This window comes from Leptonychotes weddellii, chromosome 4 (assembly GCF_054177405.1).
Source record: "Leptonychotes weddellii isolate Sample4059 chromosome 4, ASM5417740v2, whole genome shotgun sequence".
Classification (NCBI taxonomy): Eukaryota; Metazoa; Chordata; class Mammalia; order Carnivora; family Phocidae; genus Leptonychotes; species Leptonychotes weddellii.
Window position 1 is genome coordinate 28,362,878 of NC_138372.1, and position 16,676 is coordinate 28,379,553.

The 16,676-nt window shown below is 47.1% G+C and overlaps 1 protein-coding gene and 1 long non-coding RNA gene across 2 annotated transcripts in view; both read left to right on the forward strand.

The window, feature by feature from the left end:
- MFSD2A (MFSD2 lysolipid transporter A, lysophospholipid) overlaps positions 1–3,225 on the forward strand; it is an 11,901-nt gene extending 8,676 nt beyond the window's left edge. The window contains exons 7-13 of the mRNA XM_081816790.1: positions 7–68; positions 285–368; positions 824–907; positions 1,006–1,118; positions 1,554–1,697; positions 1,789–1,965; positions 2,759–3,225. Of these exons, the coding sequence (XP_081672916.1) occupies positions 7–68; positions 285–368; positions 824–907; positions 1,006–1,118; positions 1,554–1,697; positions 1,789–1,965; positions 2,759–2,822 (728 nt within the window). The 3' untranslated portion in view covers positions 2,823–3,225. The remainder of the gene's footprint in view (positions 1–6; positions 69–284; positions 369–823; positions 908–1,005; positions 1,119–1,553; positions 1,698–1,788; positions 1,966–2,758) is intronic.
- Positions 1–16,676, forward strand: part of LOC145721245 (uncharacterized) — a 210,988-nt gene that overhangs the window by 165,364 nt on the left and 28,948 nt on the right. The window lies entirely within an intron of this gene.

The following is a 16,676-nucleotide window of genomic DNA, read 5'->3' on the forward strand; positions in this document are numbered from 1 at the left end:
TGGTCATGAGCCATGGCCCATACGTCAAGCTTATTGCTGGCTTCCTCTTCACCTCCCTGGCTTTTATGGTGAGTGGGCGGGGGGGGGGGGGCCTGACGTGCTCAGCCTTGAGAGTAGGGCGGGTGCAAGAGGGGTGGGGTAAAACAAGGACAGGGATGTGACGAAGCCTGGGACAGGTGGAATGGGGGCAGGGTGAGCAGAGGTCCTGGGAGCATGGGGAAGCCTGGGCTCTGACATCACTTCTTTCCTTGCATTTCCTTCCCCCTACCCTACCCATCCTCCAGCTGGTGGAGGGGAACTTCGCCTTGTTTTGCACCTACACCTTGGGCTTCCGAAACGAATTCCAGAATCTGCTCCTGGCCATCATGGTGTGTGTGGGGCCCCGAGGGTGGGTAGGCAGCCTGGGCTTTGAGATGGTTCTTTAGATAGTCAGAGGATGTTTCCCAGACTGGCTAAGGTTAGGAGGGATGTGGGAGGAGTCTCAGAATCACTGGGTGGATCTGACGCACAATTGCTTAGGCAAGACTGTGAAAGATTTGGGGCAAGATATTCCAGTAAAGAACATAGCAAAGGCCAAGGCGTGGAGGCCAGGAACTTGGAGACTTTGTGCTCAGCTGTGGCTCAGAGAAGGTAGGAGATAAGACTGGGACTAGCACTCAGCTACCCTGGAGAGCCGTCAAAGGGGCCTGTCAGCTTCCTCAGTGCCCAGAGGGTATCATCTGGCTGTCCGCAGGCAAGGCTAGGAATATCTTTGAGGTCCTGGGAAGGGCAGCAGGGGTTTATGACTAACCCACTTCCCTCACTCCCGACTGTGCATCCCCAGCTCTCGGCTACGTTCACCATTCCCGTCTGGCAGTGGTTCCTAACCCGATTTGGCAAGAAGACGGCGGTATACATTGGGATCTCAGTGAGTGGGGCTGAAGGGGTGGAGCCTGGGCTTAGTTGGGGTTTGCTGGTCGAAGTCCCCAGGCTGACTCATCTTCCTGTGCCCACCCCTTCCACTAGTCAGCAGTGCCATTTCTCATCTTGGTGGCCTTCATGGAGAGTAACCTGATTGTCACCTACGTGGTAGCTGTGGCAGCCGGCATCAGTGTGGCCGCGGCCTTCTTACTACCCTGGTAAGTGCGTACCGGCCCACCTGGCTATGTCCGCCAGCCCCCTACCCCCTACCTCTGAAGCTCCTTGCAGGGAATTCTGCAGGGGCTTCTCCTGCAGACCATTCTGTGGGTCCAGGTTGGGGGTGGGACAGGTCTCTCCTGTACAGTTGTAGAGGTTGTGAACTGTGCGAGAAGACCTAACCAAGGTGCGAGATGCGGGGCTTAAATCTGGTCTGTGTTCTATTCGCCAAGTTGAATGGGGCTCCATCTCAGAGGAGGGGGCCGGCCTCCTTACCACTATGAAGTTGCCATGGCTTCACAGAGCTGTGTGCCCTGGGGATACAAAAGTCCCAGAGGGCCACCTCTTCTTACTGACACCACAGAGGTGCCATATGAGCTAGTGGGGACCCTGGAGTGCTGGGTGGGTGAGTCCTCATGATCGCCACCATGCTGCAGGTCCATGCTGCCTGATGTCATCGACGACTTCCACCTGAAGCAGCCCCAGTCTCATGGAACTGAGCCTATCTTCTTCTCCTTCTATGTCTTCTTCACCAAGTTCGCCTCTGGAGTCTCCCTGGGCATCTCCACCCTCAGTCTTGAGTGAGTGCGGTGGGGTCCTGGAGCAGCGCTGGGCAGGGCCAAGCCCCAGGTGCCCCGCCCTCACCACCCTCCTGCTCCCTGGGTCCCACAGCTTTGCCGGGTACCAGACCCGTGGCTGCTCACAGCCGGAACGTGTCAAGTTCACCCTGAAGATGCTGGTGACTATAGCTCCCATAGCCCTTATCCTGCTAGGCCTGCTGCTCTTCAAGCTGTACCCCATCGATGAGGAGAAGCGGCGGCAGAACAAGAAGGCCCTGCAGGCTCTAAGGTGAGAGCGGGGAGGCAGAGGAGGGGGGCATCATCCTATCTAAACCCTCAGCCCCTGCCTCTTGTGGCCAAGGCCTGACTTACCTCCTGCACATCTTCCCTTGAAGCCTCCTCCCTAATGGCAGCTGACTTAGCTCCGATACTTAGCTGCATGCCAGGCAGTGTGCTGGGTGGTTTTGCATTTATTCTTTCAGCAGATACTTATTGGAAACCCACTAGGTGCCAGGCATTGCTCTAGTGAATGAAACAGACAGAATCCCTGCCCTCATGGAGTTTATACACTTCAGGGACTGCGCATTCATGATCTCCTGCAGTCCTTTGACACCCATAGGTGTCGGGAGATCCCGATCCCCACTCTGAGCCTTAACCAGGAAGAGTAACCGGCCCCTCTGAGAAGGAGTAGAACTGGGGTTTGAGCGCTGGCATTTTCACTCCACAGCCTGCATTCTTCACAGCTCTCTTGGCATGCAGGACCTCAGGTGTGGCCTGAGGCTGCCTTTCTGGAGACCAGAGGGCACGGTGAAGTGAATCATGCCAGTTCATCAGTGAGCCCAGGTCAAAGCGTAGTCCCAGGGCTTCTGGTGCCCTGTGGGCAGCAAGAACTTCAAACAGACCGACCGGCAGTTTCTGCGTTGAGAGTAGGAGTGAGCAAACTGTCTACTTCGGGTCATTTAGACTCACCTGACAGCTGGCTGGCTAAGACTGTAGGGCCAAGGTCCTCGGAGGACCAAGGCAGCTGGGGAAGGGGAGGGGTGAGGATGCCTCCTCCAGCCTGTGTCCTCTGGCTCTTGCAGGGAGGAGGCCAGCAGCTCTGGCTGTTCTGACACAGACTCTACGGAGCTGGCCAGCATCCTCTAGGGCCGTCCGTGTTGCCCGAAGCCACCATCCACAGGGCCTGGGTCCCAGACCACAGGAGAGATCAGGGCCTGCTTGCCTGTTCGCTGAGTAGCTGGTCTCCAGGTGTCCTGAAGGGAGCCAAAGACTCGAGAGTAAGTGGCCCAGGACACTTCCTGTGCCTGCCGTGGGGAGGGCTGTTCATGCAGCCTCCTGCCTCACATCTGCCTGCCCGCGGGGCCAAGCCCCGGGGCTGCTACTGTGAATATGCCATGGACTGATGGGGCCTAGCCTAGAACACTAATGTAGAAACTTTTTATACAGAGACTAATTAATAACTTAATGACCATGTATATAGCAATGTATGTGTATGTATGTGTCTGTGAGCTATTAATGTTATTAATTTTCATAAAAGCTGGAAACCAGAGGTGCTTGTTTCTGTCTTTACCCTCAGCCACTCACTGAGCCCTTCGGTGCCAAGACAGGGACATGAAGCTGCAGGGGCCCTGGGGAACAAGAGGGTGTCTGGAGGTGTGATAACAGCATCAGCTAACGTTTACTAAACACCTATCTGTACCAGGCATGGTGTGGAGGCTTTACCTTCACTTTGCTGGTTCTCGAATTTAATCCTTGAAACCGTCTTGCTATATCGGGACTATTCCACTTTCTTTTTTTTTTTTTTTTTTTTATTATTTTTTTAAAGTAGGCTCCATGCCCAGCGTGGGGCTTGAACTCACGACCCTGAGATCAAGACCTGAGCTGAGATCAAGAGCTGGGCGCTTAACCGACTGAGTCACCCGAGCGCCCCGGGACTATTCCACTTTAAAGATGAGTAAACTGAGCTCCAGTATAGAGAGGGACCTGGCTCAGGTCACGTGGCCAAGAGTTGCCTAACTGGAATCCCATCCCATCCTTCGCTCCCCTGTATCTGAGTGACCCCACTGCCTGTCAGACAGCCGGCTGCTCTGCCCAGGCATGCATGCTGTGCGTCCTGCCCCAGGCATGCTTGAGCATGTGCCCCTGGCACACACGCTGTGTGACTGGGGCTGTGTGAGGTCCTAGGGACCTGCGATTCTTTCCCCATAGCTGTTAATGATGGTGTTGGAAGGTGAGAAGGTACCTGGCTGGGTGGCTTTGTGTGTGAGTTGAGGAGGGGTCTCAGCACTGGTGTGCTGGTGAAAAACCACTGTTGGCGGGGAGGAGGTTGCTGGGGGAAGCCCTAGTTTATAGCACTTGTCCATTTGCATGGCGTAATTGCTTCTTCTATAGCCAATTTCAAGTTACCAATGGTTGTTCTAAGGCCAGTTTCCCGAAAATTGAACAGTTGGCTCTCACTAGCTGGTAGGAGCTTGCCCCAGTGCATCACTGGGTCTCACACACTTGGCCAAGCTCCAGATATTGGGAAAGCAAAGCTGGTAGGATCAGGGCTACGGGTCCAACTTCTCTATTCTATGCATGGATAAATGAAGCCCAGAGAAGAGAAGTGCATAGACCCTTCAGGCTTGGTTGTTACTTTGGGTCTAGGGCTCCATTTTCAGGGTGGCTGGGGAAGGCTCCATTTTTGCCCTGAAGTTCTGCCAAGGCACTTTCATAAATTGATCAAGTGTTAACTAACCGGCATGGTTATATGCAGAATTCCCCTATGAGGTAAGTACATTATTACCCCCATTTTACAGATAAGGAAACTGAGGCACAGAAAAGTAACTTGTCCAAGGTCATCAGACAGTAAGTGGAGGAGCTGATGTTTGAACCCGGGCTGTCTGGCTACAGGACCAGTGCTCTTACCCACTACTTTAGGCTAATATGTGAACCGATAGTCTTGTCACCACCAAGCCAGGTCCCACTCCCTTTAGAGCTGCCATCTCAGGGTCAGGCTGCCTGGGCAAGGCAGGAGCCCTGGGCTCTGGGCTGGCTTTCGTAGCCAGAATGCTCAAGAACTCAGATAATGTTTGCAGAGACCCACTCCTACCTCCCCCTCCCTCTACTCCAATAAACACCAAAACCTGTCTTTAAAAAATAAAAGTTATTTTAAATTTCCTAAACCACTCAAGCTTGCTTCTTGCCCATCCCTGCAATTACTTACCAGGTCTCTCACCTAGATGATTATACCAGCATCCTCACTGGTCTCTCTCTCTCTCTCTTTTTTTAAAGATTTTATTTATTTATTTGAGAGAGAATGAGAGAGAGAGCATGAGAGGAAGAGGGTCAGAGGGAGCCCTGATGCGGTACTTGATCCTGGGACTCGATCCTGGGACTCCAGGATCATGACCTGAGCCAAAGGCAGTCGCTTAACCAACTGAGCCACCCAGGCGCCCTGGTCTCTGTCTTTGATTTGATCTCCTCACATTCCTTCTGCAAACTCTCCAAGATAACCAAAGTATTTAGAAGCCCTTCTATGAGTCCCCATTGTCTTCAGGAGGAAGTCTGAGACCCCTGCTGATCTCCCCAGCCCCACAGTCCACCTGCCCAGCCCTGGAATGTACCTCTGGCCCCTGGTCCATCTGGCAGACACTGATCCAATATGCCTTGGTTCCAGAATGCCTCTCTAAAGCCATTCTTTCTCCCCTGTTCTTTGGGGCAGCTCTTGAGAGTCCATGCCCCCTCCACTGTAGCTTCCCATATTGAGCCCAGGGCCAGGCATGGTGGGGTGGGTTGGGGCTGAGTTTTTAAACATGAGCTATAACAAGAAGGTTTTGTGAGCTACACCCAACAGGCACTGACCCAACATGATGCTTCTCTCTTGTCCTCAGTTTCCCCAAACTGTACAATGGGGATTTGGAATGGAAAACCTTCTCTTCAGTTTTATGCTCACAGAAAATTGTTCTCCTCGAAGATCCCCTGCTGATTTCGTGGGGGATGATATGGTGGTGGTGCGGGGGCGGGGTGGGGGGGTAGAAAAACAACCTGGGATCCCAGAAACTCATTTGGTCACCGGTGACTCCATGTGCCTTCTGGACAGCTCGTACCTACCCATCCTTTGGGAGAAGTGCCATCTTGACTTCCTCTATGCTTGGATCCAACATTACTACAAAAAACTCTGCCTCCCTCTTGACTCTGTCCTGCAGTCCTCAGCCACGCCAATCACACACTCCACCCCAACTCCTGCTGCAGAACAGGTGTGGCTTTGGCTCCACCTGCTGGAAGAAAGGAGCAATACCTTTCAACATTGCAAAGAAGGAATTCCAGATTTGTCCTTGATCATATGAGGTTGGCTATCCATTTATGGAACAAATATTTGTATTGGGCCTACATGTGTCATGCACTGGCTAGCCTCTGAGGATAGAGTGGTGAATAAAATAGAGCTTACATGCTCAGTGAGGACCAGTGACAAATAAATGGGCATATAAGTAATTTTGGATTATAATAAGCACAATGAAAGAAGCAGGGTGATGTTATAGAGGAAATTGGTGTGGAGACTTTATTTTTTTAAAAGATTTTATTTTTAAATAATCTCTACGCCCAACATGGTGCTCAAACTCACAACCCCAAGATCCAGAGTCACATGCTCTACCAACTGAGCCAGCCAGGCTTTAAATTGAGTGCTCAGGAAAGAATGTTCTGAGAAAATGCCTTTTGATTTGAATCACGAAGAAGGAGAATTAGCAGACATTCAAAGGGCTTGGGGGAAAGCACTGTACATAGAGGAATCAGCAGGTGGTATGAGGTGAATTTGGAGAGGTCTACAGGAACTAAACCATCCAGGCCTTGTAGCCCACAGGAGAAGTCTGCATTTTATTTTGAGAAGAGCCAAAAAGCCAATCGACAAGTTTTAAGTAGGGAAGCCATCTGATAGGTCAAGAGTTTAGAAAGACCATATCATCTGCTTTGTGGGGAAAGGACTGAAGGAAGTGAAAGTGGAAACAAGGTGACTAACGTAGTGGATGCTCTTCTAATCTAACTTCCCTCCCTCCCTCCTACCCTCCCTCTCTCCCTTCCTTCCTTCCTTCCTCTTGAGAGAGAGCGAGAGAGAGCACATGTGTGCATGTGCACATGAAGGGGAGGGACAAAGGGAGAGGGAGAAGGAGAGAAGCAGACTCCCCACTGAGCACAGAGCCTGATCCAGTGACCCTGAGATCATGACCTGAGCCGAAATCAAGAGTTGGATGTTCAACCAGCTGAGCCACCCAGGCGCCCCTCTTCTAATGTTTCTAGGCAATGAAAAGTACCAGGTGGTGGTGGCAGTGGAAATGGAAAGAAGATAGATTTGGCAGCTGGTTGGCCTGGATAATGGAGAGAGGGAAGGAGGGAGAAGGGGAGAAAAAGGGAAGGGAGAGGAGAGGGAGAGGAAAATGAAGGTGAGAGCTAGATTCCTAACTTGGAAAACAGCAGCACCTCAACCCAATAGCACAGGGAGCACAGGAGGAAGAGAAAGCTAGGGGGACAGAACAATTCATTTGTCACCTGTTGGTATCATTTTATATATATAAAAAGGAAAAAAACACACTTAGAAATCCCATTAGGTCAGGAACAAGAATACACACTTTCATCAATATTACTATATAACCTTTAATTGGAGGTACTAGCTGATGCAATTAGACAAGAAAAAGAAATAAAAATTGGAAAAGAGTAGATAAAATTATCTTTACTTGTTAATAACATGTTTGTATTCCAAGAGAACCCACTAGAATTAACTGAAAAACTGCCATAAACAACATTCAGTAAGAAAATGGATATGAAATTAATATATAAAAATAATATCCTTTATACATACAAATTGCAATCAGTTAAAACTGCATTTTTCAACATGATAACCATGGGGCTATTTGAATTTAAATTTAAAATAGCTAAAATTAAGTAAAATTTAAAATTCAGTTTCTCAATCATCCTAGTCACACTTTACGTTCTCAATAGCCACATGTGATTAGTGGCTACTGTATTAGTGTAGTTATAAACCAAGTCCATCATTACAGAAAGTTCTATTGTTCAGTGCTGAGTTAGAAGATATGATGAAAGAGAAGACCACATTTATGAGAGCAACAAAATACCTACGAATGAATAGGAAAGAAATAGTCCTTTGTCAAATCACATGACTTAGTATGTGGTCACAATCCCCCTGTCTGGACCTTTCTGTATTACAGGAATAGCCAAAGGAGCATCTCTTTGCAAGTCTTCCCTGACTCTTCCAGCTGAGTCAGAGGTTCCTCCAGGCTCCCCCAGGACAACATATAGTTGATCCTTATTATTTGAAGGTTCTGTATTTGCAAATTTGCCTACTTGTTAAAATTTATTTGTAACCCCAGGGAGGGAGGCAGGACAGGGAGGGAAGAAGAAAGCAGCAGCAACGCTAGAGGATATAGAGCGTGAGGGAAGGTTTAGGCCTGGGTATTACATCCAGACTTTCCCTTTTTCCTCCAGGGTAGCTGAGCAGAGATGGGTGGGCCTCACATCTCCAGGGCAATCAAGGAAGTTCCTGATTGCTGTGGCCTAAGGCCCTTTCCGGGGTGAGGCCCACGCCCTAAAGAGGCCAAGCCCAGAGTGAGCTCTGATTGATCATCATCCAGGAAATTGCCTTCTGTCTGGCAGAGATCCTGCTGCAATTGGCCTAGGGTGGGTGGACTGGGACCCTACCCCTAGGTGATCTAACATAGGCTGGATAGCTTGTGGGAGAGTCTGGGATGTCCTGCAGGTGACCTAGGGCCAGAGAAGCAGGGAGGGGGCAGGACTGTCTGCTTTAACAGTAGTTTAAGAGATGGGGAATGAGGCCTGGAATCTCTCTGACTCCCAATACAGTCACAGCAGTCACTCATCCCAGTACCTTCCACTTTAGGACTCCCATGCAGCCTCAAACTATGTCTTTACAGAGGAAGGCAGGGGAACCACCCAGCCTGGCCCCCAGGCTCAGAGATGGCAAAGGAGTTGCACAAGGTCACACAGCCAGCCAGAAGCAGAAGCAAGATGGAATTATTGGAGGGGGCCGGAATTTTACTCTATCCTTCAAGGTTCTTTTGGCTGGTCTAAGAATTAAATTGACATGAGCGAGATTAACAAGAGAAAAACAAATTTAATTCATACTTATGGGAGCTCATAGAAATATGAATCTCAGAGAAGTGACCAAAGCAGGCAGCTTTTATACCTTTTAGACAAAGAAACACAAATCTGTGAAGAACTTTGTCCTCAAAGAAAACTTATGTTTGGGAGCTTCAGTTAGAAAGGAATTTTAAACAGAATTTGGGCTTGGTAGTAAATTAGTAAAAGTAACAAGGTGTGTTTATATAGGTTTTGGCCCTGAATTCCCATCTCTGGTGATAAGGATGTCTCTTCACCTCCTGGTAATCTTTCACATAAGAGATTTATTTCCTGCTTTCACGGGTACAAAGGAGGGTCAGAGTGTCCTTTTTGCACTGGCTGTTTCTTAAATAACTTTAATTCAAAATAATCAGTATCCCAAAGTAGCATATTTTGGGGCCAGCCTGCCCTGGACGCCATCAGAATCCAGGTTTCATTCCCAGCTCAGAGTTATTTTTTGTTTTCGCACCAAATTGTCGGTTTCTTAAGGACCAACACTCTTTTTTTTTTTTTTTTAAAGATTGTATTTATTTGACAGAGAGAGAGAGTGAGAGCAGGAACACAAGCAGGGGGAGTGGGAGTGGGAGAGGGAGAAGCAGGCTTCCCGCCAAGCAGGGAGCCCGATGCGGGGCTTGATCCCAGGATCCTGGGATCATGACCTGAGCCGAAGGCAGTCACTTAACCAACTGAGCCACCCAGGCGCCCCTATTATTTTATTTTTTTTATATTATTTTAAGCATTCTTTCATATGTTTATTGGCCATTTGAATGTGTTCTTTTGTGAAATGCTTGTTTATATCTTTTGTTCATTTTTTATTATTTTTTTAAAAGATTTTATTTATTTATTTGAGAGAGAGCATGAGCAGCAGCAAGCAGAGGGAGAAGCAGGCTCCCCGCTAAGCAGGGAGCCCAATGCAGGGCTCAATCCCAGAACCCCGGGATCATGACCTGAGCCGAAGGCAGAAGCTCAACCAACTGAGCCACCCAGGCATCCCTCTTTTGTTTTTTAATTGAATGGGGTTTTTTGGTATTGATTTGTGGGAGTTCTTTGTATGTTCTGGATATGATTTGTCAGTCTATGCCTTTCCTAGTTGCATTCTTTTTTTTTTTTTTTAAGATTTTATTTGTTTGAGAGAGAGAGCACAAGCAGTGGGGAGCAGCAAGCAGAGGGAGAGGGAGAAGCAGGCTTCTTCCTGCTGAGCAGGGAGCCTGACGTGGGGCTCGATCCCAGGACCCTGAGATCATGACCTGAGCCAAAATCAAGAGTCGGACACTTAACCGATTGAGCGACACAGGAGCCCCAGTACTTTGACTATTTTTAAGCACTCCATTCTTTGACCATCACCGCTTATATTGTGGCTCACTCTCTTTGGTATTCTGAATCCAGTAACTTTTCAACTTCTTCAGTACATCCAGCCCATTGACCTTACTACCTTTTTGTTACCCTTCACCTTGTCTATTTACCTTAGGGTCATGGTCTCATCATTATCATTACTTTCTTTCCTTTTCCTCCTTTATAGATCTTGCCTGGATATACTCCTGTTTCAATCCAAATCGCTTCCCTTGTCTTCACTTCCTGCCTTGGTTGATGCCCCGTATTAGACAAAATGTCCCTTTTTAATTTAATCTAATTTAGTTTCAAAATGGTTTACCATAAAGAATGTCAAACATACAAACAAATGTAGAGAGGACAGTACAATGCATCCCCATATATCTATTACCTGGATTCAGCATTTAATAATATTGAATTTGCTTTATCTATCCCCCATTCCCCCAGATGCTTTATCTATCCCTCTTTCTCTTTTTCCTTTTTCCTTGCAGAAGTATTTTATTTATTTATTTATTTAAAGATTTTATTTATGTATTTGACAGACACAGCCAGAAAGGGAACACAAGCAGGGGGAGTGGGAGAGGCAGAAGCAGGCTTCCCGCTGAGCTGGGAGCCCGATGCGGGGCTCAATGCGGGGCTCGATCCCAGGACCCTGGGACCATGACCTGAGCCGAAGGCAGACGCCTAACAACTGAGCCACCCAGGCGCCCCCTTGCCGAAGTATTTTAAAGTAAATCCCTCACACCATGCCATTTCACTCCTACATACTTCAGTGCATTTCTTAAAGACATGGGCTATTTTCTCACTTAACCATGATGCCGTGACCATACTTAACAAAATTTAAAATCATTCTTTGGTATCATTTAAAATCCAGCACATAATTACACTTTCCCTCATGTTTCAGATATGCCTTATTATACTGGGTTTGTCCAAATTTGGATCCAAACAAGGTCTACACATTACATTTTGTTGTTGTGCCCTTTCAATCCTTTTAATCTCTAGCAATCCTCCCCCTCCCTTTATTTTTCATTCTGCTGACTTACTGCAGAAGCCAGCTCAATTGTCCTCAAGAATGTTCCACATTCTGGATTTACTCCCTTTTATTAACAAATCTTTTGTAATTTGCCCTTTACTGTCCTAAAATGAAATTCAGAAATAATGTAACTAGTGTCTTAGTTAGGGGCTGGTGGGAAACAGATGGCACACTCAAGCTGAGTCCAACTGAAGCCAGTTTAATGAAGGGATTATTGAAAAAGATGTGGACAGAGTTAAGGGAACCAGCAAGGAATGAGGAAGCACTGGAGGGATTTGTCTGCCATCCCTAGGTCTGAAGGGCCAAGATGAGGGAGTAGTATTTCCCTTTGGCTGAACTCAACGGGAAGCCACTGGGCAACGGAGCTGATTGATACCATTCATTAAAGTCTGCCTCCTGGGCCAGGAAGCAAGCAACAGAAGAGCAGAAAGTGGATCAGGTCTGGAGTGGCAAATGGAGAATACCCTTCACACCAAATTAACACACATGTTTCTTTTTTCTTTCTTTCTTTCTTTCCTTCTTTCTTTCTTAAGATTTTATTTATTTGACAGAGAGAGAGCGAGAGAGGGAATACAAGCAGGGGGAGTGGGAGAGGGAGAAGCAGGCTTCCCGGTGAGCAGGGAGCCCGATGCAGGGCTCGATCTCAGGACCCTGGGATCTTGACCTGAGCCCAAGGCAGACACTTAACGACTGAGCCCCCAGGCACCCTACACACATAGTTTCAAAATAATGAACTTAACTCCCTGTATCATAGGGAGAAATGAGGAAACTAATGCATAAAAGTGTTATATATTTGAACATGTGCAAATTATGAACAACTTCACCAGAAGCCCTCATGTAATCATCAGATGCTTGCAGCCATTCCTAGAATCACTGTGCCTGCCAAAGCTGCGCATGCAGACCGATCCAGGAGAACTGGACTGGCATCTCGAATACAGAAAGCAGCTTTGTGGTTGATTTTCTGAACAAAACAAAGCCCCCTCTTCCATCAATTAATTACATGGAAGTGGTGTTCCTGGGAAACTCAGTATATATTAAAACCATACATGTAGAAAATAGATTTAGCCTCTGGGCTGAGATAAAAAATAAATATAATTTCCATCAAATGAATGTCTGATAGGACATTTGAAAAGTATGTGGAATGTGGGACAATTTCTGTTGTGCAGGATTGTCCTGTGCATTGCAGGATGCCTAGGAGCCCTGGTCCCACACACAAAAGCCTTGTAGTGGTCCCCACCTTAATTATCATGCCACCTGCCCTCCCCCTAAAATGTTCTGGCAATTTTTCAAAATTTTCTTTACTGGGTGGATCATCCCAGTGGAAAATCATTGGCTTAGGTGATCTCTCCTCTGGCCCCTTGGATTTAAATATACTGATACCTTCCAAACTATTCATTCAGCCTTATCCTCGCTCCTGAATATACACTTGTAAATTCAATTTCTACTTGATGTCTCTATTTACATCAGTAACTGATATCTCAAAATTTACATGCAAAACTAAAACCTTGAATCTACTCCCCAACACAGGTACCCCCACACTTTCCCTCTCCCAGATTTATTTTAGTTTAGTAAGTGGCCATTTAAATCTCCTATTTGTTCAGGCCCAAAATATTTGAATCGTCCCTGACACCTTTTCTTCTCATGTTCCACCAGTCAATTCAGTTGGCTCTGCCTTCAAAATATTTTCCAATCTGATCGCTTTTAACTACCATTACTAGCACCATCAACACCACCTTGGTCCAAGCCATCATCACCTCTCTGAACTGTTACAACAGCCTCCAAAATGGTCTCCCTGCTTCCACCCCATTTCCTATTTTCTATCTGCAACATGGCAGCTGGTGTGATCATTTTAAAAATGTGAGTTAGATTGTCTCAAGCCTCTACTCAAAACCCTGCAAGGTTGTTAGGGAAATTGGGACATCTAATGTCTCAGTGCGTCCAAATTTCCTCTTCTTATAAGGACACCAGTCAGACTGGATGAAGGCCCACACTTATGCCTCATTTTCACTTAAATGTCTCTTTTAAGGCTCTATCTCCAAATACAGTCACATTCTGAGGTACTGGGAGTTGGGCTTCAACATATGAATTTGGGGGGAACACAATTCAGGCCATAAGAATATCTTTATTTATATGAGGGATAGTTGCATCATGTTAAGGGGAACAGTAATGTTGTTTGAAAGTTAAATATGGATAGAAGAATGTATTTGAAGAGCAAAAAGGTGGACCCTACCATATTGTCAGCTCAGCACCATTCTCACTACCTTCTATGATTTCCCCTATATTTTGGGGGCTGGAAGCCTCAAAACTACATTTCCCAGATTCCCTTGACAACAGGGTTCTAGGTTGTATCCTGAAAATAAGAGGTGCTCATGCGAGTTTGGAAGGCAGAAGGAAAGGAGAGGCCATTATTATTCTATCAGTGGTGAACAGGCCTCGGGCTTTGGCAGACAGCAGACAGAGGTTTGGGGTACAGCTTTAGGCATCCTCCTGTGAATCACCCACTTTGGTGTCTCTGGTAGCTGAGATCATTGTTGTTGGTTCCTTGTGATTCTACACTTCCTGATTTCCTAAATATTAGCAGACATTTTCGGCTGCAGGATTCTTTGCAAAATATTTCTCAAGGTCTTACATTATCATTACTAAACCCTTCTCCTCTTCCTCAATTGTACAGGCATGGAGGCCCATCTGGGCAAGCCAAGTTGGAGTAGCCTTGCTCTCCAACCAGGAGCAGAGGCAGGGAGCTGCTTCCTAATCAGATCTCATAATACCCTCAGGGCTTGGGTTCTAACATTTTCCCCAAGGAAACTCTGTAACAGGTGGTTGCTTGTGGGACATTTAGGGTGATGGACCAAACATTGAAGTTAGGATCAGAAGACTTCAGTTCTGGGCCCAGCCTTTCTGTCTAATTGCAACATAGCCTTGGGCAATACCCTTGACTTCCCGGGTCTTAGTTTCCCCATGTATAAAATAGGAGAAAGGTGGGGCACCTGGGTGGCTCAGTTGTTGAGCGTCAGCCTTCGGCTCAGGTCATGATTCCAGCGTCCTGGGATCGAGCCCCGCATCAGGCTCTCTGCTCTGCGGGAAGCCTTCTTCTCCCTCTCCCACTCCCCCTGCTTGTGTTCCTGCTCTATCTCTCTCTCTGTCAAATAAATAAATAAAATCTTAAAAAAAAAAAAATAGGAGAAAGGAGTAGAAAACAAAGACGAATAATAGCTAACATTTACATACTGTTCTCTATGTTCCAGTCATTATTTCTGAGGACTTTTCATATAACCACTCATTTAATCATCACAAAAATCATATGAGAAAGGTACTATTTCTATCTTACAATTGGGAAATCGGATATTGAGAAACTTGCCCCAGTCACACAGGAAGTCTATGTCCTGGTTGGGGTTTTGGCTGTTAAACTATTGGCCTCTTGTTACATGGAAATATGTGATAAATGACAATTGATTTATAGTGTTTATAGTTTGGAAATGACTGGTTTGGGCTGTGGTGCTCTCTGTCTCAAGTTCTTTGGACTCCTTAAACAAAGTAGGAATTTACTGGATCCAGGAACTAAAGACATTAGGAATCTTTCTATTTCTTCCTCACATATGTCATTCTTCCTCTCTCTCAACATCATTGGTCAGCTTTTTTTTTTAATTTATTTATTTAATTGACGGAGAGAGAGAGACAGCATGAGAGGGAACACAAGCAGGGGGAGTGGGAGAGGGAGAAGCAGGCTTCCCGCGGAGCAGGGAGCCGATGCGGGGCTCGACCCCAGGACTCTGGGATCACGACCTGAGCCGAAGGCAGTCGCTTAACCGACTGAGCCACCCAGGCGCCCCATTGTTCAGCTTTTTGTTCCGCATAGCCAGTAGAAGATGGCCAACACACAACTCAAGCATACTTTTCTGTTCAAGAGACCTTCCCAGATTGAACAAGACACCTCCCAGTTCTAATTACAGATTTCCAAGAGCGCGCGAGAGAGTGCACGAGAGAGAGAGACCCATTAGCCCAGCTAGAATCAGGACGCGAGTGTAGCACCAACTTAGTTCATAGGGCTGCCCACGGAGGGGTAAGGTGGTAGCACCTCAGGGGGTGGTACTTCAGCTCTCTTGACCGTAGACATATTTACATCCTATACCATATTTTTCGCCAGCAGAGGGACAGTAATTTGTCTTTCTCCTTATGAGAAAACCTCTTCCTTCTCCAGGCTTGGCAGCCAGTCTCAACCTTCCAGGGACAGCTTGGCTGTGGTGGAAAGAGCCCTCTGTGCAATCTGAAGTCCTGGGACAGGATGGACTTCCAGGCCCCCATTTACTAGCTGCGTGACTTCAGGCAAGTTATATAACCTCCCTGAGCCTCTGTGTATTCATTGCAGAAAAATCAGAAAATGCAAACAGTTGTGACTAGAAAAAGAAAACCACACTCTTTGTCTCTTCTTTCTTTCACCAGGCTCCTTTTTATGTAACGCGCATGAGCACAGACTGGAGGAGTCTAAGGGTTTAGTTTCAAAGCTTTGGCAGGGCCTTTGTGTTTTTGTGTAGAAAAGGGAGAAGCTATGAAGAGGTACCTGACTCTTCAATGGGCCTGCTCATTATTCCCAGCAGGCCTAAGAGAACATAGTTTGGAAGGCCAAGGATCAAAGAAACAAAACTGTTCTGCATTGCAAATAGAAGTCCTCACTCCATTGTGAGAGAGGCAGCTTTGAAAATAAATTATGGGGGTAGAGGGAGTGAGGTAGCCAAGGCAGGAACAATCAGTGAAATCCAAGAGTGGAGAACCGTACAAACCTCCAGGGGAAGGTAGGTGAGGAAATGTTATACAGGATAGCTATGGGAGAGGTCGGTTTCTCCTTCCAGTGGTGACTGCAGGGCAGTCTCGATCCCACAGGGCCTCTTAGAGGAAGTTAGTAAATGGCGCCCCCTCTCCGAATGGATGCAGCTCTGTGCCAGTGTGCAGGGTTTGGTGAGTGGAGCATGGGCTGGGTCCCTTACGCCCTGAATGATCTCTAAGTCTATGCTCAGTGGCCCTAAGTGCCAGCCCTCCCTGTAGACTAGTAGGCTGAGAGGAACATCTACTGAGAGGAGTGGACCCAAATGGAGACCGAATAAGGTTGATGCCTAGGACTGTCCCTATGTTGAGACACACCTGGTGGGATGAGAAAAGGAAAGGCCAAGCACACAGGTTTTATATGTAGCCTAGATCCCTGCCTTCTGAAATTACTTAGAATTGCTTCTAACCTCCAATCCCAAACCCTCTGGAGGAAATCCACCGACTCCTTAAGAATCCTGTGAATTCACCAGTCAGAATGGCTAAAATTAACAAGTCAGGAAATGACAGATGTTGGCGGGGATGCGGAGAAAGGGGAACCCTCCTACACTGTTGGTGGGAATGTAAGCTGGTGCAGCCACTCTGGAAAACAGCATGGAGGTTCCTCAAAAAGTTGAAAATAGAGCTACCATACGATCCAGAAATTACACTACTGGGTATTTACCCCAAAGATACAAATGTAGGGATCCGAA